Consider the following 27,423-nt stretch of genomic DNA (forward strand, 5'->3'; position numbering starts at 1 on the left):
TCTTAATTAACAACATGTCTATACTTGGTAATACCACTTCAAGATACATGCAAGAAACAAATCTCACTTTTTAATTCTGTGAAATCCTAAAATTACGTAACTTAAACTAAGTAACGAGTCTTGATCATTTCTTTAGGTAGATATTCTTATGATGGATATTTCGTATTACGGCAAATCGCAGAATTCGCCACTTGAGCGGCTTTGCGGTGAAGGAATACGCGTTGGCTATGAAATACTGGAGGAATTCAATGAGTTTTTTTTACCATGATGATAGCTATGCATGATTTAAAAAGATTTTTTTTCAGATCAGAAACCAAATAATGGCGGTACCAATTTCAAAATTTTTTTACACCGAACATCGCATACGACTATCGATTCTATCGATAGCACATCGATAGTATCCGAATCGATCCACCACAGCTGCTGCCGCGCTGCTGCGGCTCTGCGGCAAGCGTCCAATCGCAATCGTTAAAAGCGCATTTAAAGCTCATGTGGGTGAATTATGGCGGATTTTTCGGATAGTACAAGCAAGCATGGAAATTGTAGTCCCTTGGAAATCCCAGTAAGTTGTTTCGGTGCCCTTAAACTGTGATTGATTCGGAAGAATTAATTGCATTGAATTTGTTAAGATTTTATAATTTCTTTCATTTTTTAATGGGTAAATACAGCATTGTTGTGAGACCATGCTGAAACCTCATGCTTTACTACTACACTAGTATAATAGCAGCATTGCCGTGCAATACGTTGATAAAACTAAATATACTATTTTTATCTTCTTGTCTTATTTCCTGTCTAAAATGTATGAAAACAAATATAAACGTGTCCATTGTTAGCTTAGTGTTTCGATCGCTCTTTAAATCGGCTCCATCACATAAAGGTTTCTAATGGTATTTTATTTTTGATCACCTTTTAGAGATGAGTGGAAGGTGGTCGGTGAACTTGTGTACATCGATGATATTGAGAAACGGAGAAAGGCGTATGAAGTGTTAAGGAGCTGGAAGTCGAGGTAGTATTCCTGTTTTAGCTTCGTATTGAATTTGAACAATTCACCAACTTTTCTAAGGTTGATTTATTTACAGGTGTTTAAAGCTTCCTGCTGGAGCAGAATGCACCTTTATCATTTTGGAGGCCCTTCTTGTAGAGGATGAGATGAATCATGTTCCAGAAATTCAGAGATGCAACGTATTGCCATCATGTTATGCTATGGCTCTCACCCGGTAACTAATATATATCGAGGATTTTAAGAATAGATAGCGTAACTGAATTACGTTTAAGTTACTAGTGGTGTTTTTGGTGTTAATGCCGGCTACTCATTTGGTGGAAATTATATTGTTGGTCAATGGAATACTTGTGTTCAATATTATGTAGTGTTTGCTGTGGCATATGACTTCACTTAATCAAAGGTCACACCCTTCTGTGTGATGTGGTGTGACAGATTTCTGATCAGGATATATTTGTCCTCAAGAGTAATTACTCGTGGCCTGTCATGCTATCTGATAACGCATTTTCTATGGACTGGGATGTTTCTAGTCAGAGAAATGAAAGAGAAAGTTGGTTTACGATGGAGTCATGTGGATAAATTGGTTTTTGAATTACGTTCCTCAGCTATATGGAAAGAAATGGCATAGGGTGAATTTTCTATGTTGCTTTCTTGATATCACCCTGACCGGAACTGTTCGTAGTTAATTTTTTGGTATTTTTTTGTCAGGGTCATATCAAGAAATTTCTATTCCTCAATCTTAAAGAAACAAGAAAGAGTGACTAACGGTGATTGCTCAGTAGTTATCGCTATTAGATAAGCTGTAGAATTCAAAACTGAGTGTGTTTGTAGTTATGTATGTTGATTGATTCTAAGAAGAAAAACTCTGTGAATGCAGGTAAGTTAACAATACTAGCATTATGTGGCTCATCAGAATTCATTTTTTTTTTAAATGGATATTATGGTTTTGTCCATCTCGTCTCTATAAAGTTCACAATCCTCTGATAGGCCTTCCTTGTTTCTCTTCTACTATTCATCAGGATCCCTGTTTCTGCAGTTTGCATTGTTTCACTCTTTGCTATCCATTACTTACGGTAGTTAGCTATACTCTTTGGTTCTCTTGTCAATCCTTCATTATTTATGACCGTCTGATGTGAAAACTGTATATAAACATCCTCATATCCTCACTTCTTCCTTCATATTTCTCCAATGTTTTGCCCAACCATAGTGGAGCACCAATTAACTATCACAGAACATGGGGAAACCAAATACCCTATTCCACAAGCATGGCACTAGATTCGTAAATATCGTGTACGCTTTGCTTTACCCCCAAACTTAGTAAACTCTTTTGCTCCTTCCCTATTACTATCAGGGTGAATTATTATTTTTATCGCCCGATTCACTAACTTTAAACTGTTCTTGCTCTCCTTTAAAGCAACATGGGAACTTTCCAGCAACTTAGTCTTCTGGTGTTCTTCCTCTTACATTAGCATTTGTTTCACGTCTGACGTTGTGAACTTGTTTTCAGCAACAAATGTCTTAACACTTGTCTCATATACAAAATGCTTATCTTCAATCCTTAATTGATTCTAATCTAGCATTCTACTCATATCCACGAGTTTATTGATATATGTACTCCCACGTTGGTGTTTCATTTGCTTTCACTAAAGCACACTTTAATGGAATTTTACCATTGCTGTGTACTCAGTATTTTTCTTGCAAAATTTCTCAAGCTCTTCCCTTGTGTCTTTAGCATCATTAAAATCAGTTTTTTTGTTCATTAACTCTTCACTTATTGATGACAATATTGTCTTAATTTATTTTTGATTAGCTGCCTCTCTTCCTTCTGGTCAAGTTGGATTCCTCCAGCATTGACTTATTCAGTTACTGCTTCGTAGCACTCCAGGACTGACATCTCATTCCTTATCATGGTCTTCCTAAAATTATAACTGCCCCGTGTTAGCTTGAGAATGTAGAACCCTTCATCTTTGTGAAGTGTACCTTTTGCCATTTTGTATTTGTGGCTATGAGTTGCCGAAAATAATTGCATCAATTTTAAATTTGCGATCGCAGAATTTTCAAGAGTATTAATACGAAACTGGGGAGCATAAAACTGTGGCATGGTCTCAAAATATAAACAGCACTAATGGGGTGGTTTCTTACTATTTCTTTATTGCCTAAATTGAAAGATTATTACTCCTGGAGTACTCATTTCACGCTTTTAGATTTTTAGATGACGATATCTATTTTTCGCGATTTCTTGAAAAGTGAAAATTTTCAAGCACGTGAAACCGCGACGGCTAAGTATGAATGCTGGGAAAACCCTGCGTGACGTCATTCTGGTTCCCGCTGTCGCCGTGTGAAGTGACCTTGGGGATAGGATATGTGCGCCACTGCGATGCAGGATGCTGGCAGATAGCAGAGTACCCTGTTGGCAGGTAGCGCTTGGCTTAAATAAGGATTATTAACACCTTATCAAAAGAAGGAAACTTTCCGACCATAGGCAGTTTTAATAGGTGATTATTAAGAGATGTTGCCCTGAGCTCTATACCTCATGCACGCATTGGTAATCTCAGGCGATGTAAAACTCCTATCTACTTATATAGCATCTAGGTCCCCGTGACGTCACGTGGAGTGGCATCGCATGGGCGCCAATCTGGCCTTTTTCAAATGCGGTTAACATTGGCCATTTCCATTCTTCTAAACTGGGATTTCTAAAACCAAATAATTTGTATATAATGAATACACTAATGGTGGGTAACGAATCGCAATCAATGCCTTTCGTTTTCTTTGATGAAGGAAACTACCCTATTGGAACAGTGTTCGCTGGGAAGTGGATGCATTTTGTTCGTAAAATCCATTTTGAACCATGGCCAAAGAGGCTTTATATGGCTGACACCAATGGCCCTCCATGGTTATGATGTTGTAATAGGGTGGATTTAATGTACATATTTAACTGTTGCAATTGCTAAATTTTAATGTCAACAAGTATCTAGTTTTATTAGCGATTTTGCTTTTTTATTTTCAGGTTCTTGAATCTTGCTGGTAGCTTTGAGAAAGTGAAAACATACTTTTCCCTCTATCGAATTGCTCGCAGTTTGAATTTGCCGGAGTGGATTGTCAACCTAAGACATCAATCTTCCCATGGGCATGAGCTGCCATCCCTGGTAGTACTAAAGGCTGGTGTAGCATTAGCCTTGAATTGGTTGGATGTAAGTTGGGAGGCATTATATTCACTGTTATAATGTGTTTGCTTTTGTTTTTAGCATGTTTTGGGTTTCATTTTTAATGATATGGAGGCCAAATGTTGTATAATGTTTGGATTTTAGGGATCTCATTAATCCAATATTTGGGAAACTGCTTCAAAATTTCAGTGACAACATATGGTTCTCCCACAGGGTCTTTGTATGCCAAATCTACAAAAATTGATGCTTGGGTCAACTGATTTTAATGATCATATTTCAAGACTTTTGTAATCTGAAAAGCAAAAATGAATTTATAATTATTGAAGGCACTTATTTGTCAGTAATATTCATAAATTAAAATGTAATATTATTTTTTTATTTAGTTATGTGGTGTAAATTAACCTTTTTGGATTCCGTGCATCTATTGACAAAGTTTGAACAAAATTCAAGGACATTGCAAACATTTTTTTTGAAATGGGGATGGGATGACCCATATTTGTGTCAATTGCTATTTTTGCTTCAGTTTATCCTATTCATTACTTATCATTAAAATTATTTTTCTCCTTCACTGTAAAATGTACTTGAATTCTGGTTGTAACTGCATGTATCTCATTTCTGTGAGCTAACTTTCTGTATTTGTGGTTTCCTCGTTTAACTTTGCAATGGGGAACTTGCATGAATTTTTTTTATTTCATAGGCGGACAGAAAATTATTTTCTGAATACAACAAAGAAAACCGCATGCAAATCTGAGTTTTCCTTCGCGAGTTATTTAATGATAAATATAACGAATTTTAAAGCGCGGGAAAAACTCCCTCACCCCCCAAGCCACTGCCGACGAAGCCTCGATGACGTCAAAGGTGCCTAAACACCACGCGAAGCTATTGTTGTGATTGTTTGTAATAGTTGCCAGCAGTTGTGAGAGCTTCGTTTGTTAGACGTGTTGATTATTTTATATTTAAAGATAAATATCCGACGATAGAGGCTTGGAAGCCCTCGTATTTTGCATTATTTATAATATTAATATCTGAGTAAGGGCATAAAATATAAAACTGGAGCAGTTAAACCAAAAATTTGATAATACCTAAATAACATCGTTGTAGGAGTCTGAGCCACGGCCATTGGAAAGGGGATACGTTAATTGTAAGTTGATGTTATCGACGGCATATCATTATTTAAGTATGTAATTAGAACGATTTTGATGTTTACTAATGTCCGCTTAGCTTTTATATACAATAACTTAATCCGTTTATTCGTAGGTACCGGAGAATTCGTCGTTTAGGACTGTCTGTGCTTGTATTATGGGGTGAATTCCAGTCAATGCAACTTTTGCTCGCTGATTGGAGACATCTAGGAACATTTTTGTGCCAAAATAGTGTTATTTTCAACGTGACATCTCCCGTTAAGCTACTGCTAATAATCACAGTGCCAGTGGTTGTAATGCACAAAGTTTGACAAGGTTGAAAAATATCGGCCATGAGTTATCAGTGTTCCATCGTGATTGAATTGTAAAAAGTGCTACTACGCTATCGATAAATGTCTAACAGTAGTGTAAAAATTGTCAGTGGCGTGCTAATCTCCGTTGTTCACCGTAGATATGACATTTCACGATCACGCTATTGAAATAAAAACTGTGTGTGAAGTTTGTTATTCCATTATTTCAACGGATAGTAGTGAGAAATGTCACTTGTGTGGGCTAATTTAAGGGTTTAAATCAGTGAACAAATAGTTGTATTCATCATAACGAGTTCTGTTATTGTAAGTTGTACGTGATGAATATAAGAATGTGATAGTGACATCCAGTTTTTGACAAGAGTATTTGCCTATTTCCCACTATATTTTTATGGTATATGCTAGTATATTGTTTATGGATTTACCTATATCATTGAGATAGGCTGTAGCTTGTGTGTGTGTTGGCAGCGGAACCGATTCGCGATCTCACATGTGGATTGTGTGCAGACTGTTTTGCTGTGAATTCGTACCGTAGGACGGATAGGACTTCCTTCTCCGTTAATCCGGCGTTGCCAAATTCAACAGCACAGCTTACTCTAATGTCAACAGCACAGCTTACGATCGTTATCCTCCAGTATTACAAGTTTCTTTTACAACTCGATTTGCCGCCGACGTATAGCAATAATTTGTCTTAACAAATTCCATGAGGGTCGTAGCATCAATTTTTGGTGTCCTAAAAAAAGGCTGGTGTCCTTAAACCTCATGCCACACGCGTTTTAGGCGGCTTGCGGGGTATAATGTTGACGTAGATGAATTTCAGGTGTACTATTCGAACGAGTGGCAACGTTATCATCCATTTTTCTGATAACCAAAACACACGAAGTGAAACGCTTGTACTTCATCATCCCGATGCCGCATTATTAATATCCCAAGTAATAATCTAGGCACAATAGCAATAGGAAAACTTGCCCAAGAATAACAGAACAAAATAAAGTGACGATGAGCGGCTAAATACTCCCTCAAAACAAATTTTACACCATGCGCTCAGCGTATTTCCCTACTCCCTACGGTTGTTTAGGCACCTATGACGTCACGCCTGGCCTCGGCAACGCTCGGGTGTCTTCGCGCAGTGGTCGGCTCAGAGAAATTTTTCTCGATTTTAAATGCAATTTTTTTATTTCTTTTGATGTTGAATGGAGAAACTGAAGGTATTTTTGCGACCTAATGTATCCATTTGACTTATTCAAAATAGTTTTTAGAGCAATCTACGACCCATGCAAGTTCCTCATTCTTTTTGTGCTGAAAATGAGTTGTTTTTACATATTGTAGAAGGTAATACTGGTGGTGTTTTAATATAATTTGGAACATATATTTTCTTTTCAGATAGAATATTGGAAGACTGGGCGCTCATGGAGAAAATATTGCTCATCTGATTCTGAACCGGAAAAATTAAAAAAAAGCTTTTCATTGTTAGTAGTAGCCTATCAAGACCTAATGAAACTTCAAATTTCTTCTGCTGAAAGACTTGCTGAGGAGCATTGCAATTTAGATTCTATCATGGAAGCATGTCGTGGCGATGATAAAAATGTGTGCTTTATTGAGAGTGGCTCCATGGAGGATGTTCCCAGCACTGTGAGTGAGTGTCTTGCTGTCATCATTGGCAAGCTACAGGATATGTTCAAAGCTGCCGAGAGGGGATCTGTTGATGCTGGGCTGTTGCTGGACCATTTTCTTTTGGAGTCCCTGTTTTTACCTGCTGAAGATGAATTATTCCTGTATTCTGGTAAGTCGATCCTTTATCTCAAGTCATGATGGCAACCCTTCTTGAAAACGTGGAAAGAACAAGTATTTCACTTTGCTCAGAAAGTCTTGAAATTCTAGAGAAAATGACAATTATGTTTGAAAAATCATCTTTGTTGTTAGTACAGTGATTTTTATGTCCTATTATGTACCCTCAAAATTTGAATAGCCATTTTTATGGTTAATTTGCTTTGGGATTAATCTTTAACTATGTTTGACTGCATTTTTATCATTTTTAATGATGAGCATTCTAAAAATATGTGCTTTCAAATCTCCGATTCCATATAAATTTGAAATTAGTTTTGAATGTAGATAATTCAGGAAATTTTTTATGGATATTTGGTGGGCCACCCTGTTATAGTTTCGTTTCTGTGGCCCTTATGGCTTGTCGTAATAGTAGAAATGAAGTCGTTGTAGTTAATATCTTATGAGATTTTTTGAACACCCTGCTTGTGCCTGAGCTGAAAACTACTGGGTGAATTAGAGAGCCACTAAAAGTTACTCAGACGCATATCTTGACAGTGATAGTAATATAGTGATGATGGAATGCCATCTGAGATTGTAGAAATCAGTGAACACATGGAGAGTATAAAAACAAAGGGAGCCACAACATTAGGTGTGTTTCGAGAAGTCTTGGAGAACAAAATACAAACGGATAGTAGGTGCTGTTACTGGTTCACCCTGACTCGTTGCCTGTTGCACTTGCTGGTGCTGGAACTTGTAATGCAGAATAGAAAATAGTTGATCTTTGGAAACATTGCATTTCAGGGATGAGTGGCTGTTAGGACAGGTTTCACTGCATTGTGCATAATCATAGTATGGTTACCATTTCTGCATTAGTGATGGCTGATCTCAGCAGATACAGGTAAATTCCCTTAAGAGGACCTCATGGCCGGCAGGCCATAATTTCCCTATTTCTCTGCTTAGCCTAATGATATCTTTGTGAATGTCCTAAACCATGAGAACCATCCCTGATAGCAGTTATATACAGAGCTGATAGTTTCCTCCTATTGGTAATTGAAGTTGGACAGTAGTAACTTAATTTGACACTCAAAATGTTAAATATGAGAAACTAAATATTAATGGGTTATTTTTTCATGTTTCACCTATTGCCAAAATGACTTATCCCTGGAATGAAATTCTAATTATAATGAATTTTTAATTGTGACACACTGGCCTTTCCAAAAAACCTTATGCCAAAAATTGTGTGCATCGATTTAGCTGAAGTTGTGGAAGGTAATTCAGGCATGATTAACAATGAGGCAAATAGACTTGTGAAATCTAAACTGTCAGAGACCAAAACTTCTGAAAATTCCAATCAAAGGTATTATTTGGAGGGCCTCACAGTTTTTATATATTTTTTTGCCTGCCCTTAAAAATATCCTTATAAAACTCACTCTCCACTATTTGTTAAAATAAAATTTTATGTATCTGAACTAGTTAAGAGCAATCAGAGTATATTTCATTACAGCGAGAAACAGCATAGAAATATTTATGTGGAAATGTCATTGGTTTTTCTCATTTTTCAGATGACCTAAATAGGAATATGATTCCCCTGGAAATTATTATAGCATGGCGTGCTTTTCTTGAAGATGTGATACTCAAAGCTGGGCTCCTACCATCTCTTATGAAAAAATTAGTTGACTTCAAGTCTAGACAAGAAATGCAACAGAAGTGGGCTTCTGTGTGGGTCAAGTACCTAGCCAGTTTCCTCACTAGTGCTCAGGACTCCAGAAGGACGTTGGAGCAGAAGAAGAAAAAAGGCAACTTAAATCAGCAACCCGCTAAGAGGAGAAGTCTTGTATCCAAAAGAAAAGACAAGGAATCACCAAGTACTGTTACCTTTGATGCCAAATTCCTGCCTGAGAATGCAGAGTTCAGTACCCTGATTGAAGATGTTGTTAGGAATCCCAGGATGTTAACACTGGTATATATAAGAGAGTAAGTTTTGAAACCTCATGTTATCAGATGTTGTATTCACCATAGCTGCCATTACCAAAAATTCCCATGAACTGGTATTTGAGCCACTTACCTTAAGACCTTATGCTACAGCCTGGAAAGTATGTAGGAACTCCCTTGTAGTCTATCAAGGATTTTAAGGGAGATTTCACAAAGGAGAATGGGCTTCAAGGAAGCTACGTCCAGTTGTTGCAACCCTATACCCAGAGCCCCTCAGGATATAAATATGATACATTTCTAATCTGCTGCATGAATCATGGTGAAATTCACAGTCATTGCCACGGAAAAAATTCCCCGGGAATAGGACTTGAATCATTGGCATAGGCTTTTTGCTTTGATTAACACTACCAGGCCTCCATGAACCTTAGTAAATTGCCCCTAGTATTATGGAACTTGGATATTGTAGTGACCAGGAAAACCGAACACTCGTGGTTTTCGTTCTTCATACTGTGGAAATTTTCCCATGGCAAAATTTTTGAAATTGAAATTTAGTTCTAGCCAGCATTTGAAGTGGGTAAAACAATGTTTATTAGTTCTAGCAATGCTATAATATCAGCTTTGCTGTCGAAAATTGGAGTCAACGTGGTTTAAGTCTAAAGTTTTCCAATGTCTATGTGATTAAATTACAGTGACTGCTGTCTCTTAAACCAAGATACTCAAGTTTTGGAGCTGTATCTCCTAAAGGAGGCTACCAATTTCAATACAACTTATAGAATATGGGAAATCATTTTTTTTTGTTTATATAGTACTTGGTAAAATCTTTTGATCTATATTATTTCTTGGGTTTAATTTTTTCTCAAAATTGTACCCCTTTTTTATGCATAAAATCATGTTGCCCAACTTGAAATGCTTGCAAACAAGAGATTTTTTCTCATAACCTGCACTTTTTATCTAAGGAAGATATATTCCGTATTAGCTGGAAACATTGTATATGCCACTAAAATATGAATACTCTCTGTTGAGTATCAGTATTATGTACAAAATTGGTTGATATTTATTTATATTTTGAGCAATGGATACCAATTTTTCTTTGCCAGCAAGGGTGACCTAAACTAACAAAGTAAAAATTAAAAGAATAGAGAGATGGTACTTTTCCACAGGTTTAACTAAGCTAACACAGGTTTAACTAACACTTCATAAACTTGTGGAAAAGTGCCATCTCGCCATTCTTTTAATACCGTATAAGCGCGTGTAAGAGGCGCACCTTTTTTCCCAGAAATTGCAGCCGAAAACGGGGGTGCGCCTCTTACACAAACTTCTTATCTTCCCCCCCTCCACTTCACCGGTCGCAAGTCCAAGGGGAACTGAGTGGCCTTGGTTTTCAACGTGAGTCAGTCATCTGAAATCCTGGGTCAAAAACAAGTGGTAGGCAGGGAGTTTCTCCCTTAGTGACGTATTTTTAAAATGCTCCTGTTTACTTTTCTTGTAAGCATCGCGCCGTCTCGTTGGTACCCCAGAGGTGAACGTGGAAAAGATCGCGAGGGGTTTTTTGCTCCGGAGGGCGCACTAAATTTACTGCCACAAGTGGGCATCCCGCGGCATTTATACTACATATAGTTATCACTTATCAAACGTAGAGAAACTCGTAGTTTTGAAGGACATACCTGGTTAATAGTCAACATCTGTCTTGCCAAGCAATTTCCATTACGCTGAGGACCTGATTTTTCGAAAATCATCTTCAGACGCTAATATGAGGATTTTTGCAACTGAAAATTACAGTGCAACCTCGATATAACGACAGCCCACGGTGCACTAATAAACACTCGCTATAGCGAATTATCGCTTTACCGGAGGTGGAGCAAATAATAGCCAATATATCTGTTTCGAACAGATAAACAGGAACAGGAGTGGTGCGGCAACAGATAAACATCTATCCGATAAACGTAAGCATAAATCCAGACGAAAGGCGATGTTTTTTTGCATCACTAAATTTCCTTACTCAAATAACGACTAACTATTCAAACAATTTATAAGCGCCGCACTGAATAAAAATCATGCAAAGCATTGTTTCGTCAATCATTATATTTATCGAACGACAGTTTACCACATAAATTTGAGACTGAGCACTCCATTAACTTCATTTCTAACAGATCGCTAGCAATTACAGAGGTTAAGGAGTCTTGATGAAAGTCTTCCGGCAGTGAAACCCTCGCTATGGCGAGAGCCAACACCAAAAGGGTCTCGTAAAAATGAATTTTTTAACACGCCTATTATAGGGTCAATTGACGGTGCATCGGCTATCTCTCGTAATAGCGGGGGTGTCGCTATAGCCCGTACTCGCTTTAACGAGGTTCCACTGTATATTGGTGTCAAAACCTGCGGTTCGCAGCATTGAAAGAGGAAATTTCGATAACTATCGAAATTCCAGGCATATGTCCGCAGCACCGCACGATAGGATAAAAAAATGCTGCAAAATTTTTTTTCTTTATAGCTTCGATGCTCAAAATAGGGGTGCGCCTCTTACACACGCTTATACGGTACTTACAGGATGCCATTCCACTATATTTCAATTGATTCGGCTTTGACTTTGTGAAAATCCATGTTGAAACGAAAGTATACAACCTTGGTAACTTTTTCACAGGAAAATATATTGGTATGACGCGTTTCGATGCTGAGGCATCATTATCAAGTACACACGGCGTGTCCTTGATAATGACGCCTCAGCGTCGAAACGCGTCATACCAATAAATTTTCCTGTGAAAAAGTTACCAAGGTTGTATATTTTCATTTCCACTATATTTTGCCTGCTTCTGTTAACTTTAACAACGTAAAAGAAAAAGTTCTTCAAAGCCGTGCGTAGATGCCACATTGTACATTGTAATGCAGAAACCATGGAATCATATGAATCATACTCTTTTAGCTATTGCTGTGTTTATAGCAATCACACAGGTCTTTCCTCCCCTATTTCTGACTTACCTACTGCTGTTTCTTCTGTAGAGAGGCATACTCCCCAAGTGCTGATGTATTGCTTCCTTACCTCAACTCTTGTATTCTCAGCTTTTAGGAGACTGCTTTTTTTGAGGAGTGAAATTATGTTGCTGTTGGTGTTTTATTTACCTCTTCTTTTCTTCAGGTTGTTGAAATTGTATGAGAGACCTCTTTCAGAAGTGAAAGCAGACTTGCTTGTGAAAGCCATTGAAATACAATCGCGGGTTAATGAAGGTTCAGAGTTAATGGAAGTGACTTATGGTTCCATTAAAGACAAGGAGATTGAAGAATTCTGCTTAAATGTAAGTGCTGAGCTTTTTTTGGAATTGAAAACATGTTTGCTATTTCACTTAGATTCTGAGGAGAGATTTTTCACTCTTTGCTTTAGTTGATGTGGCTTGTTGATCAATGAGGGTAAATAATTGTTTTTGTGTAGTGAATGAATGAATGTGTTGAGGTTCATGGTATTCTGCTATTCTTTTTTGATTATTCCTTGTTAATTAGAAGGTGATATGGGAGTATTGTTTGGTTATGTTGTTGTGATAAAGTATAAAGTTTGCGTAACTACGTGAGAGTAATTTTTGAGACCCTATGGTTTCTTAGTGAAAACCTTTTTAAGAGAAATTGTGATGAGAGAGGGATACCTGTACTTTAACTCAAATTAGAGGGCTTGAATTTTATTATCGGATTGTTGAGTAAATGAAGTTTCAAAGTACATTTTAATTCATTTTTTCAGAAGCTTTCGGAGGAGAGTACCAGTATTATTGATCCAGGAACTGATGGAATTTTTGAAAGCTCTGGTGAGTGATGAGTGTAATTAGTCAACCAGTTACATTGCTCCATTCAGCACTCGCTTCTCCCCTGTTATGCTTTCCTCTTCTTCGAAATTAAACAAAAGGTCCCAGCTCGTGCAGGGATCGCATTACAAAGACCTTAGCTTCGAAAGAAAATATCAAGTTACAACAGAACAATAGAAACCTGTTTCGTGCCTCTCCGATTCTGGCCCGCTGAATTTTTTCAGCCTATCTCCTTTCCAGTTTCTGGTGGTCAACTGATGCATGAATCACCAAGTACCCCAGAAGATGTCTGAAAATGAATTTCGGCAATTGGTATTATACTTTTATTAGATTGAAAAATTAGTAATGTACATGTAATTCTCAAAAGAATTATACCAAACACTACATATTTCTAGCGTTATTTAATCAGTTTAAGCAAGGAAATAGTTGGCATAAACGATGGTGATTTCTGGCAAATTTCAATGTCCTCGTAGCTGTGCTTCTCAGCAGTTGATGCTGCTTTTCTTTTTCGAAAACAGGACATCAGGTTACAATTTACGAGTTATGCTACAAGTCTCACTTGTCTGAGTTGCTAATGAAGCGATATCTTCTCAGGATATTTTGTTTCCCTCTACTAGCAATCTGAATACATCTGCTCATCTAGAGTTACGGTACTTGTTGTTAGAAATGAGTGGGTAAGTTGCCTTTACTGTGGGAAAAAAAAAATCATTGCGCAATCATATGGTCATGCTTCACCCTCTGCAGTATGCTCTGCTTACGCCGTATGCGATAGCATTAGTGCCGAACTTCACCTCATATGAGTGGTTCCTTACTTTCCAGGGTGGGTTGACTTCAAACCAGCGAGTGTTTTCCGTGTGGGTTCAAAGTCTGGTTTTATTTTTATTCGTTTTCGGACCATGGCCGTTCCGAAGAAACAAGTGAGAACTTTAAAAGATGGTCTGAAAATAATTGAAGATGAAGAAAAGAATCCGGGCTAGTAGCGCATGAGTATTGCAATGCCTCGGGTTGTCCGGCACATAAACATGATGGCAGGGGTGGGGGTAGAGCGAGATACCTGGTGAAAACAAGAACTGGGATGAAGCCAAGGATCAGGGGGGCGTGCCACTGACGATTAATGCAACATTGTTCAGGCTTTACACATTGCCTCAATTATATAAAAAATTTAAATGCTAGAAATTAATATTTTAAAAAATTAACTATTTTTGGCCTTTGTGATCCATCTCACTACCAATCACTGCATCGGCAAAAGTGGTTGTTTTAGGCATAACATGCACGTTGCTCTTGTAAATACGTGTACTTGAAATGGCATTTGATGGATAAGAATTTTTACAACAGACAGAAATCCATAATAGCATTGGAAATGCCGAGTGGAGTGCAAACATTTTTTAGCTAGGTGGAGTGTTCCGTTAGGATATTTGAAAGAGATATAATATAAGTCGAATCAGCAATATGACCTTAGCAATTCGATAAAGTACTAATATTCCTGTAGTCAGCTAAAATCTTGTTTGAATCCCTTAATGAATTTCATAATTATATACAAAATCCAGCGGTTCCTGGGACATAGGCAACCTAGCCAAACATTCCTGCATTCATGGTTTTTTTCATCCCTCCCCCCGAAAAACGATAGATTGAGGTTTCACTGTAATTAATTAAGGATGATAAAATCCAGGTGGTAGATGGACATGAGAAATGCCTAATGGGATATTTACTATTGCTCTGGGAATAATGTTTTTAATGTGGTATTTAGATAAGTTAATACAGTTCTTACAGCGGTTATAATGTGCTGGTAAATATTCACATTCTCACAAACTCTGGAAATATCATGCATCTTTTGTTTCCTGCATGATACAGAAAATTTTTTGTGCTATTTGATTGAGCTTAAAAACATGAAGTATGTTAATGTTACATTTGAACGGATATTTTTATTTTAAAAAAATTAAAACAATATATATATTATGTTAAAAGTGAAAATTGCTTTGGTGCTACTAATCCTGCCCCAGCCGAAGAGGTACATAAAGCAGTGCCTCTCACTGCTCGTACACTTAAATGCACTGAAGTTCTTATATTGTGGTTTGTAGCATAGATGTCCTTATCTAGACTTTCTTACCTCTGGCTTCTAGTTTACGGTGATCTTATTGCAATTAGTAGTATGCTCTCAATAAAGGCATGTATTCTGTTTTGGCTTTGCAAAAAAAGTTAATGTTTAACTAATTTTAATAACTTTTCCACCTTGACTTGCATTTTTCCCTCTTTTAATTACCCTGTTAATCGCATGAGTAATTCTTTTTTCTACCTCCTTGCACAGTCTTTACATAGCTGTGTTTCCCTTCTTCATGTACATTTTTTGACGATTGTTTTCCTATTTCCCCATTTGTTGTCGTGGAAAAGGCTAAAGCATCATTAAATATTCTAAATTTGGAGATCTTTCATTTTAGTGTAATGAATCGTACCGAAAATAAAAGAAATAACTTTAAAAATAAAAAAAAGTCTGAAACTGAATCATATGATCATGCATTTCCTTGGTAATTTGAATAAAATTTTGCTTCTTTTTCTCTGTAGATTCATCAGATGTCTGGGAAAATTTACCATTGGGCGTTTATCCAGAATATTGCAAGCACTCCAGAGTTAAAGGACCTTTGCTTGAGTTCGAAAATGATGTGGAATACCTAAGTGAATGATTTATGGCAAGAAATGGTGGAAAAAAGATTTTTTTACAAAATGTTGAAGTTGTAATTCACACTTGTGAATTTGGATTTGTTTGTTTCTCCCAGTTTTCTTATAAAATATTTTAAATCATGCTCTGGTTATGCTTAACAAAGTTTTATTTTTCCCTCTATTGTTGGTTAAATATTCTTGTAGTCACATTCCCCCAGGAATCTGAAGTACTCAACAATCTTGTCATCTGTTTTTATTATGTGCATTGGAATGTAGCAATTGCTATTTGCTGTAATCAAATGAAAGGTCATTGTTACATTATTAAGCCCTCCAGTGAATCAAATCAAATTTAGATCCATGTCCTCAATCCTATACCCATTCTTTACCTATAACTTATACCTATAGTCTTTTGTGAATTAGAATTAACAATACTAACATCATTGAAAGTTCCCTTATTGGCAACCTGGGGACTGCGAAGTGGTTTTTCATCAAAACTAAACCAAGGTAAGGTGATGGTTCCATGTGAAGAAGATACCCTGAAGAAAAAAGTCAAATATGTATGTTTGATTTACATCATTTCATTTTATGAATAAATTAAAGTACCTTCTACTTAAAAGCGTCAAGGTAAGTTCAAATGGAAGTTGAAACACACATTTTTGCTCGTAGCAACTGAGCCCTTTCATGCAGTTCTTTATTCAGCTTTGGATACTTATACATTTGGTGTTACATACTTAATTTCTCTTGTGATGGCAGGCCAATGATTTTCCTCAAATCACTGGTATATTGCATGTGTTATCAATTCTCATGCCAAGCATGCATTCTTTCTCATTTAGTAGTCACTGTCCTTTTTATGAAGCTGCCCCAGCGGGTAGGGGGAAGTAGAATACTACCGCAGTATCCCTGCTTGTCGTAAAAGGCGACTAAAAGGGTGGAGAATTGATGAAAGGCATAGAAAATGAGCCTCTTGATTCTTGTGTAAGAGTTTGGAATACTTTAATATTTTTTGTGATGAGCTTTTTTTAAGTCTACTAACTATCATAGTAAATTGTCAAATCTTAAAGTGCATTTGTCCACACTGACAAATGTGAGTACTATCATTATCTCAGTTTTAAGTAAGTAGTGGCCTTGGGCGAAGAAAAATGAACAACCTTGTTGGCTACGCAGTTAAAAAATTTCCGACAGTTATTTCCTAAACAAAGCATCTTATTTCAATGAATGATTGCCATTAGATCTTAAAATGCTAATAAAAGTGGAGGTGTATGCATTACAAGAATTTTAAAGTATGCTATGACTATAGATTTATTGACAAGGGTGGGTTGAGTCAATTCATCAAGAAGCCATGAGGCAAATACCAACTGAAAACACAACATTTATGAATATAAGTGTCCTCCCAGGCAGCATACATTCTACAGTATAGACTGAATTTATATCTGGAGGAACATTTTCATCGCTTCTATAAAAAACAGTGATATTAGCTACTGAATATTTTCTCTGCTTCCTAGATACTAAAAAGGAAGCACAGGTTGTGATCCGAAAGGATATCAGAGCTTAATGTCATAAGTTGGATAAATCTGCCCTGAAAGATATGAAATAATCAATGAAATCTGGTTTTGCTAATGCTGGATTTCTTTCATCGCACAATCCTGAAACTGAAATGAAAGTCATATTAACCACATAAGCAAGTTGGAACTTTTTCTACTGCTGCTTTTTTACTATAGAATTTGGCTTTAGGGTGCAAATGGTAAATATTGTTTTTACAATATGATCCGAGATAATAACCTCTGAATTGAAAAAAGCAAGAGATTAGCATAAGATGCAGCTTCACAATTAGGCCATTGGGATATTTTAAAGAGACTGTAAATTACTGCATCAAACTATTCCATGAATACAGAGAGACGGTCATCATGCTCAACCCATCATGTTGGACATACAGCTTTTAGCTTACAAGGGGAGACCACGAACCTTGCTACGCCTTTTTCAATGCCATATTTTTTTTGGCGTTAGGGATGCCGAACGGTTCTCGGAACTGGAAGTCGTTCCGTTGAATGGGCCTTAGTTTAGCAGTAATTAATTGTTTTTCACATGGTACTTTGAACATGACGAATATGTCTCAGAAACAGCACGGCTCTCTCCAGTATTGGGGCTGGTGTAGTGGTTAGCGTCAATTCATCAAGAAGCCATGAGGCAAATACCAACTGAAAACACAACATTTATGAATATAAGTGTCCTCCCAGGCAGCATACATTCTACAGTATAGACTGAATTTATATCTGGAGGAACATTTTCATCGCTTCTATAAAAAACAGTGATATTAGCTACTGAATATTTTCTCTGCTTCCTAGATACTAAAAAGGAAGCACAGGTTGTGATCCGAAAGGATATCAGAGCTTAATGTCATAAGTTGGATAAATCTGCCCTGAAAGATATGAAATAATCAATGAAATCTGGTTTTGCTAATGCTGGATTTCTTTCATCGCACAATCCTGAAACTGAAATGAAAGTCATATTAACCACATAAGCAAGTTGGAACTTTTTCTACTGCTGCTTTTTTACTATAGAATTTGGCTTTAGGGTGCAAATGGTAAATATTGTTTTTACAATATGATCCGAGATAATAACCTCTGAATTGAGAAAAGCAAGAGATTAGCATAAGATGCAGCTTCACAATTAGGCCATTGGGATATTTTAAAGAGACTGTAAATTACTGCATCAAACTATTCCATGAATACAGAGAGACGGTCATCATGCTCAAACCATCATGTTGGACATACAGCTTTTAGCTTACAAGGGGAGACCACGAACCTTGCTACGCCTTTTTCAATGCCATATTTTTTTGGCGTTAGGGATGCCGAACGGTTCTCGGAACTGGAAGTCGTTCCGTTGAATGGGCCTTAGTTTAGCAGTAATTAATTGTTTTTCACATGGTACTTTGAACATGACGAATATGTCTCAGAAACAGCACGGCTCTTTCCAGTATTGGGGCTGGTGTAGTGGTTAGCGTCGTTGGCTTCCATTCTAAGGGTCATGCGTTCGCGGCCCGAAGGTGGAAGTTTTTTTTTCGCTTTCTATCTGATCATTATCGTTCTATTTCGATTTAATTTCAATTACAGCAAGCCTTGGCAGAATGATAAATTTTTTATCGCTGTTGTGGCTTTTACATATTTAAACATTGTTACCCCAAACGCGGACATGGGAAGAATACTAGGAAGGGTTTGTTTTCGCTCTTACTTTAATGTTTTGGCTACCTTACACTGTTCGACTTACAAATCAAAAATGAAAAGAACTTATTGCGAGTCCACTTAACATTAAAGATAGTGGTGAGCAGCAGCATGCATGCAATTGTAATAAGGAAGAACTCAAAACGAATATTAATTACCTTATCTCTCAAACACTCTCGCAATTCACATCGCTGGAAAAAGAAGTTTACTTACAAAGTACTAAAATAATTAAAGTGCGAGAGGGAAATAACATTAAATTCCACATAATATAAACAAAATATCACAAGCAAAGTTTTCAGAATTATATTTTACGTTCGTTACGGAATATCCAGCGATTTCGAGTCATGTGAACATGAGATGAGATGAGACAAAATTACCTTATTTATTTCTTTGTATATGTTGGAAAGATACGCCTCATATGTTAGAAATTATGGCAAATCAGAAGACTTACTTTCTCATAGACCATGGTCACTAATCCAATTCTTCCCCGCCCGCCACCATTTTCCAAAAAATGACCTCTCTTCACCGCATACGACTCCAGGCTGAAAGGCTGGGAATTCCCTTCTCACATTCGCTTCCATAGTTGACGAAAGAATTCGTACAGAGCGAAGCTTCTCTATGTCCTTACCGCCGCGAAATCTCCCCAACTCCCCAGGATTTTCCACCGACTTCCAAAGAACCGGCGCACAGTGGGCTAGAATCGAAAAAAGCTGGCCAAAAGTCGCTAGAGTCTAAAGAATTGGTAAATTGACGAAAATTTTTACAAATTGTGTATTGTAAAAATACAATTGAACTTATTTAGGATTATGTAGGCCACAATATTGTTTAGAAGGGCGATAACAATTAAAATAGGCAAATGTGATGCGGGAAGCAAACTCTACAGGGGCATGCCTACCTTCTGCTATGGAAATATCAAGGGAAAAATAGAATTTTTCTGCCGTTGAAGTTGTCAAATAGTTGTGCATAAGGTAAATTTTGAGTCCATAAGGTTAAATTTTCAGTTTAAACTTTTCTGGTATGTTTTTCCCGATATGTTCTGATCTTCTAACTTCCTCGTGTCGGGCTCCCAATGTCTCCTCGGAAAGCTGTCCAATAGGAAGAATGTCATGTTTCACAATTCCCGCTCCATGTATTAAAACTTTGTGAATAGTCCCCCCTCTATTTGCCAAGACCACATTATGTAAATCTTGACTAGTCACTTTCGTTGTATCCATAACTGAGCAACTACTCTGTGAACGTCATTCGGCAATTCGACTAGGAATACTGAAAGGAGACTGACTCGGCTAGAAATGAGCGAGCCAATCGCATAGACGGCTTATTTCGGGAAAACTAAATTTCTATATTGGAAATATTTGCACGTGTTCAAAGTAAAAGAACAAATTTGGGTACACAAATGGGCAGCCGACGAGTGAAAAGGGCTTGGGGAGCGCGCGAACCGTTAGGTTTATTACCGTCTGCAAGCGGCCTCCGCGCGAAGGCTCAAGGGTAAAACCGTCATAAAAGGGTACATAACATAAAGGCACCGCATATAATTAGTAGTTGAGTGCAATGCAACATAAATTTAAACCAGTGACAGAGACCATGATAATTTATAATTTCAATATTGAAGAAATATTAGCCAATAATTTCATTGTCAAAAACTTGAATCAATATTTTTAATCAATTAATACATAAAATAAAAGTGGTCAATCATCCTCTGATGACAAATATCTTGCGAAAAAGTATGCTTGTAGGCACTTCGTCAAAATACCTTTTAAATTAGCATCTCCGTTCAATCGATATTTTTCAATCAAAAAATCTATCACAACATTTTTTTTCTCACGTGCCGTGGTACTTTTTTTCTCCACAATTTTGTCATGAAGCTGTAACCGCGTCACTTCTCTACTCTCCATGGTTTCTAACAAATTTATTATCAAACACTACTATATGAAATAAAAAAATATCAGGTAATCAGTTCCATCGACAGCCCAACTATCATCAGTCATACATGGGTAGCAAAAAAAAATTGCGGACTCCAACTAGGAATCCATTTTAAAAATGAAAATTTTGCTTACCATTAGCACTGCTTCTCACCACAATGGAGAGTAAAATCGTTTTCGATGAATGAGGAGTACACTTATTGTAGTCACAACGAAACGGAGGCGGGTGCAAGGAGGCTTTGCTTCCCAGGTACAACTATATCCTCCTTTGAAGTGCTTCTAACGTTGACAGATCAATCCAGTGTTATAACACAGCACAGTCACTTACAGTGGATGTTCACTCGACACTCTGCTCTCTCTAGGACAACTGATGCATGTGGTAGGCAAAAACAACCGGAAAACCCCTAGGGACACTAACTGAGAATTCCATTTGTCGGAACAAGTGGCGGAAAGGGTCGGCAAGAGGCAAAAACGTGTAAAAAGCATAACTTGGGATAGCTACCGATGAATTAGGGGAAGTAGAAAAGAATCATTACCGGCAAGGTTGTAAAACCAGCATTGTCGGGCCAGTAAGTACGGAGGGTCGCAAATCCTCAACCAGCCGGCGCGGGCGCCTGCCGCTGCACGTGCATGACCTTCCCTAAACCCCTCGACCGCAGCCTGCCCATGATGCTTGAGGGAAATCCGAAATTTTGGAAAAATCTTTTCAAACTCTGTAACTCTGCCCATAACTCTGCTGAGGAACCTTCCAATGACCTAATCGTATAATTGCCAGTCACCAATTTAGCAAGAAACTGTTATCTGCGCCAAGATGTACGTTGAATTTAGCCATTTATAGTATAATATGCAAAAATCAAGGTGATTATTATTCATAAAATATGTATTCAAGTGACTAATGTCATTGAACAGGCATTCCGTCGTCTTTATGCACGGATATCATATCCTTTCCTCGCTTAGTCCCGCCGCCGTTTCGTGGCCGCCACAGTGGTCCGAGTGGCCGGGGTGGATTCACATAAATATGGTTGTTAAAATTAGGATCGCAAGTTATCGCAAAAACTGCATTCTGGACATTGTTCTATATGCTTTTGTCTATCTCACAGTATAAATAACTCCGTGTATTTCGATGTACATATAAACGATAATTACCGTTAAACATAAAACTTCATGGAAAATCAACACAGTTTTTGAAAAATTATAAAAATATTAATTAACAAGTAAAATCAAACAAAAACTGTCTCTATTCATTTAATGAAGATCAATTTTATGGATAAAAATACTTTGAAACCAATATTCTTAACAACGACTCTGTAATGAAGCCACAAATTTAGCTATTTTCAACGGAAAAAATCAGGTCACTAAAATCTCTCTGACATGCTCTACTTTGACCAGCTGTAAAAATTATATTAACGCATTCTATGCCCTGTATGGCACCCTATCTTAAAGAGTACATGCTTAATAATAAATATCAACTGTTTTTGGTTGATTTGCGCTAACTTCATTTTTCGACTTTTGGCCAGCTTTTTTCGGTTTTGGCCCACTGTGCGGCGTCATCGGCGCCCACCCTGCAACCTGCTGGAAACCACCCGCGTCCGGAGTAATGGCCTGCGGCTCCTCCACTCACAACATGGGACCCCCGTACTACCCTTCGTTTTCCTTGCGACAATAGGTACCCTTCACCACGGGGTACCATAGTTGCAGCTGTGCGAATCCATCTCATATTCGGGAGTGGGAACAACCGTTTCACCACGGGACAAAATTTTAGGGATTCCCAACCGATGAATGTTTTAAAACCCTCCGCCCATTCCTAATGCCTCTGCACACCACCCTCTCACTGCCGACCATAGGTCGTTCACTGCACTCCACCTCCTCTCCAAATAACCCCCACCTCCCCGCCATACATATATGACCGTTCTTTCGAGGATTGTGCTGTGGTACTCAAATACCCATTACCACGTGACGTTATTATTTTCTATTGTAACCAAAGGGAAATGAAGTTTCTATTGAAAAACGCGGAACATACATTGCAAATTTGTTCTATTTTTGACATTCTTTTACTAATTATTCACATTCGCCGGGAGTTTGTGGGAACAGGTACTTGGGTGGTAATCATCATAAAAACAAACGAAACACATTATAATTGCGCACCAAGAACATCTTATGAAGCACTGCCTCCCACAGACACAGTTCCCCCTCAAAACTTCGTCTGGGAAACAAACCTGACGCACATTTTGGAAAAAGCTTCTGCTCTGTACAAGTTTTGACGAATACCATGCGTATTGAAGCATGCATTTGTATTTTGGTGATGAGAGTTGGTCGTGCACCAGCGAATGTATTCGTATTTCGTCTTCTCTCGAACTTATTTCACGGTTCTCTTCAAGGAGATAGGAGCAGTTTTGAATACGAGAAATAAATAGTTTCACCTGGCGATAAAAATACACGTCGCAGGGTTGGCAAATCGGTGTGCATTTTGGTGGAATAATTTTTAATTGGCATGTTGGCAGGTCATTGTCATCAATAAATATTTCATCGTATATTTCAGGGTTAGTTTGACCCCCCCATGAATCTATAATAAGGAGGAATTGATTTGTGGAGACGTATGGTTTCAGCACATTTCTCAAAAATACCTTGTACACATCAGTCGTCAATTTTCCAGACTTGGAGGAAGTCACTACAACGTTCTTCCACCTTTCTTCCAAATCCTCGACATTTTTCCTCACTCTTGGACCGAATACCCCTCCTACTTCCTGCATACAGAGAAAAACTTTTGGTAAAAGTTCACCGGCTGAGGTTATAGCGTATTGAGCCGTGTACGAATGCGTCACCTTGTTTCTGTCTCCAGCACACAGGAGCACTGATTTTTCTCCCCGATGACTTAAAGTCCGTTTGATATCCACTCGATACTCACAGCCAGTTTGATCCGTATTTATCACGTACTCTGGAGCGTATTTAGGCATAAGTTTACTAACTTGCTTTTGAAATAGCTCTGCACTCTTTAGTATATCATCAAATGATTGTATGTCTTTATTATGTATTATATTGATTGTTGAAGGAGAGAACGCTGAAACACGGGCATATGTTTATTGCACCCTGAAAAACGTATCCTAAGCTGCCCCCCTCGAAAACACGTCGAAAGATGGAAGGGGAGCCCTAACGGTCTCTATTTTCGCAGAAATTACATGGGTAGGTGGTCCTCCTGTGTTCATAGGGGAAGGGCTACTGAAAAATTTGGGGAGCGGCGAGATAGAGACAAATTTGGTGTACATCGTTGATTTTAAATAATCAACTTTTATTTCATAATATTTTTTAATCGATATAATATTTCGGAAGGGTTATTTTATTACGGAGGCACTTTGTTAATAAACTTTTTTTCCAGCGATGTGAATTACGAGAGTGTTTGAGAGATAAGGTAATTAATATTCGTTTTGAGTTCTTCCTTATTACAATTGCATGCATGCTGCTGCTCACCACTATCTTTAATGTTAAGTGGACTCGCAATAAGTTCTTTTCATTTTTGATTTGTAAGTCGAACAGTGTAAGGTAGCCAAAACATTAAAGTAAGAGCGAAAACAAACCCTTCCTAGTATTCTTCCCATGTCCGCGTTTGGGGTAACAATGTTTAAATATGTAAAAGCCACAACAGCGATAAAAAAATTTATCATTCTGCCAAGGCTTGCTGTAATTGAAATTAAATCGAAATAGAACGATAATGATCAGATAGAAAGCGAAAAAAACTTCCACCTTCGGGCCGCGAACGCATGACCCTTAGAATGGAAGCCAACGACGCTAACCACTACACCAGCCCCAATACTGGAGGGAGTGAAGTAAGAGCGAAAACAAACCCTTCCTAGTATTCTTCCCATGTCCGCGTTTGGGGTAACAATGTTTAAATATGTAAAAGCCACAACAGCGATAAAAAAATTTATCATTCTGCCAAGGCTTGCTGTAATTGAAATTAAATCGAAATAGAACGATAATGATCAGATAGAAAGCGAAAAAAAAACTTCCACCTTCGGGCCGCGAACGCATGACCCTTAGAATGGAAGCCAACGACGCTAACCACTACACCAGCCCCAATACTGGAAAGAGCCGTGCTGTTTCTGAGACATATTCGTCATGTTCAAAGTACCATGTGAAAAACAATTAATTACTGCTAAACTAAGGCCCATTCAACGGAACGACTTCCAGTTCCGAGAACCGTTCGGCATCCCTAACGCCAAAAAAATATGGCATTGAAAAAGGCGTAGCAAGGTTCGTGGTCTCCCCTTGTTAGTCTTGTTAATTTCAGGTACTTTGGACTAAATCGATTCTTGGAGGATGGTTAACCTTTGAGATGATACTTACTCAAGATTCACCGTGAGAATGGAATAAACTATTAAACCTTTAAAAACATTTTATTGGCGAAGCAGCGCACAAATACTTTTTACCCCTGCATAGAAGTTGAAGGACAAGCTACACTTTGAAATCATTTTGTATAAAAATTGAAATTTATAAGAAATCATGTTTGAAGTAAATAAGTACATTCGGGGAGTCTTACTTCCACATTGATATTTACATAAGTGAAATTAACATTGCGTAGTTTTCCTGGATATGGATGGAAGGGTATCAGCGACGTCGCTGGCAGTCCTGAAAAAAGCGTCAAGGGATTTCTGGGTCGCGGCTTTCATTTTTGTCGCGGTAGAGATCCCTGTAATAGACCATATCACTCTTAATGGCCCTACATACATTTGAACTCCTAAGTCAGGGTCAAAGTCTCGGAGAATCCAATCCCCTCTCACTGTGTGTTATGGCTTCACTTTAAGTTTTTTGTAGTAAGCTGTTTCACTTCGAATTCTCTGGAATCTTTCTTGGCCTCTTCCAAAGCCTTCTGTTGTTCAAGATTTTGGAGGTCCTTTGTTGATAATTCCTCTCCGTGGGATGGCAGCAACTCCTCTACATCATCATGAGAAACTTCCAGGCCTAGGTCCTTTGCGATTTCTACAATGTCGTCATGAATGTGTCCATCATCCCCAAAACCTTCATAACCAGTTGAATTGTCAGGAAGAACCTTTCCCCACGCCTTTTGCATTGTAGAGCATCTTTCCAGGCGCTAGCAATATTTTCGATTGCGTCTTTTAACACATTCAGTGCGGATGACATATATATATGTCATGAGGGTTTTTCCACTCAGGCGGATGACATAAATGTATGTCTTCGGGAGTACGTTTTTCCGCTGGTCACTAGGGTGCTCCGAGCGCGCCTAGCGTTACTTTTTCACCCTCCCGCAGTTCGGGAGTGACTTTACACCATTGCGGAAGTGTCCGTTTCTAGTTCTACGTGTTCCTTCATTTTTAGTGTTTTTTTGTTTACTTTACTGCTGTTTTTGGAACAATTTGGCAGGTTGAGATTTTTCTTTTCATTTCCTTCGTCTCTTTTTCATCATTCATATCGTAAATATCATAATCATGTCTTACATATGGATTATTTTTTTTAATTTGTTTTTTTACCTTCATTTTTAATTTATTCATATTTTATGCGCTATCACAAAAATTATAATTAGACTAACTTTTTTATTAAAGATATTTATACCCGTTTCGTACTCACTACATTATAAAAAAATGATCTTAGTGCGGTGCTTCAGTTAATGATGTTATATTTGAATTTCTTTTGCTAGGAACATTTTTTATTAATGCAAATTACGTTTATCCTGGGTGATTTTTTTTTGTTCTTTTTCCTACTTTTACGGCATACTTTCCCATTTGTTTCCCTAGTTCAATTACCAATCCTCCATTCATTTCGATTTTATTTCATTTTCTGAGTTATTCATACGTGTTGGGTTAGTTGCAGATTTTCTTCCTTTTCATAAAAAAATAACATATTAATGGCGTATGCAACACTGCATTACATTATCTACAGTATTGGTCTGTATTTTTTTACTCGTTTATTTGTTTCCTTAGCTTTGTAAACGAAATTGCGGAAAAGAATAGACTCAGAGGTATTTTAAGCATTACGGCATTAAACCATTATTTATTCCCTTGAAATCGTATTTTTATCTTATTTTTTAATTTATTCATAACTTATGTGCAACCACAAAAATTATTATCAGACTTAGTTTTTGTTAATAACGTGTATTCCCGTCTCAAAACTTACTATTTTATTCCAAAATGTTTCCATGCGGTCCAAAAGGTCGTATTTTATACTTTATTAATAATTTTAAAATAATTATTGCAAATTACGTTTTTTTACATAATTTGGGTTTTTTCCTAATTTTACGGCATATTTTCTCAGTCATTGCTCCGCATCAATTACTTGTCCTCTGATCATTATGGTGTTTTCATTTTGTAGGTCATTAATACATTCTAGTGTTAGGTACAGATACAGTCTTAGTTTTCATAAAAACTAAGGTATTAATCACATATGTAACACTCCATTACACAAATTGTACTATTTTGCAGGATAATTTTTAAGGCTCAAGGTTGGAGTCCCTCCCTACCAGCGGCACTCCCAGAGATTATTTCAACTTGCAAATGAAAATTCTTTGAAATAATCCTCTCATA

The 27,423-nt window shown here is 37.5% G+C and overlaps 1 protein-coding gene across 1 annotated transcript; it reads left to right on the top strand.

Annotated features, from left to right (window-relative positions):
* The first annotated feature begins 437 nt into the window (after positions 1-437).
* Positions 438-15,895, top strand: LOC124162424. The gene is made up of 9 exons (XM_046538958.1): positions 438-562; positions 914-1,006; positions 1,080-1,217; positions 4,008-4,191; positions 6,998-7,397; positions 8,944-9,355; positions 12,447-12,603; positions 13,038-13,101; positions 15,658-15,895. The coding sequence occupies exons 1-9, from the start codon at positions 534-536 to the stop codon at positions 15,774-15,776; spliced, it is 1,596 nt and encodes a 531-aa protein (XP_046394914.1). The 5' UTR covers positions 438-533; the 3' UTR covers positions 15,777-15,895.
* The last annotated feature ends 11,528 nt before the right edge of the window (positions 15,896-27,423 follow it).

This window comes from Ischnura elegans, chromosome 7, assembly GCF_921293095.1.
Source record: "Ischnura elegans chromosome 7, ioIscEleg1.1, whole genome shotgun sequence".
In the NCBI taxonomy this organism is placed as follows: Eukaryota; Metazoa; Arthropoda; class Insecta; order Odonata; family Coenagrionidae; genus Ischnura; species Ischnura elegans.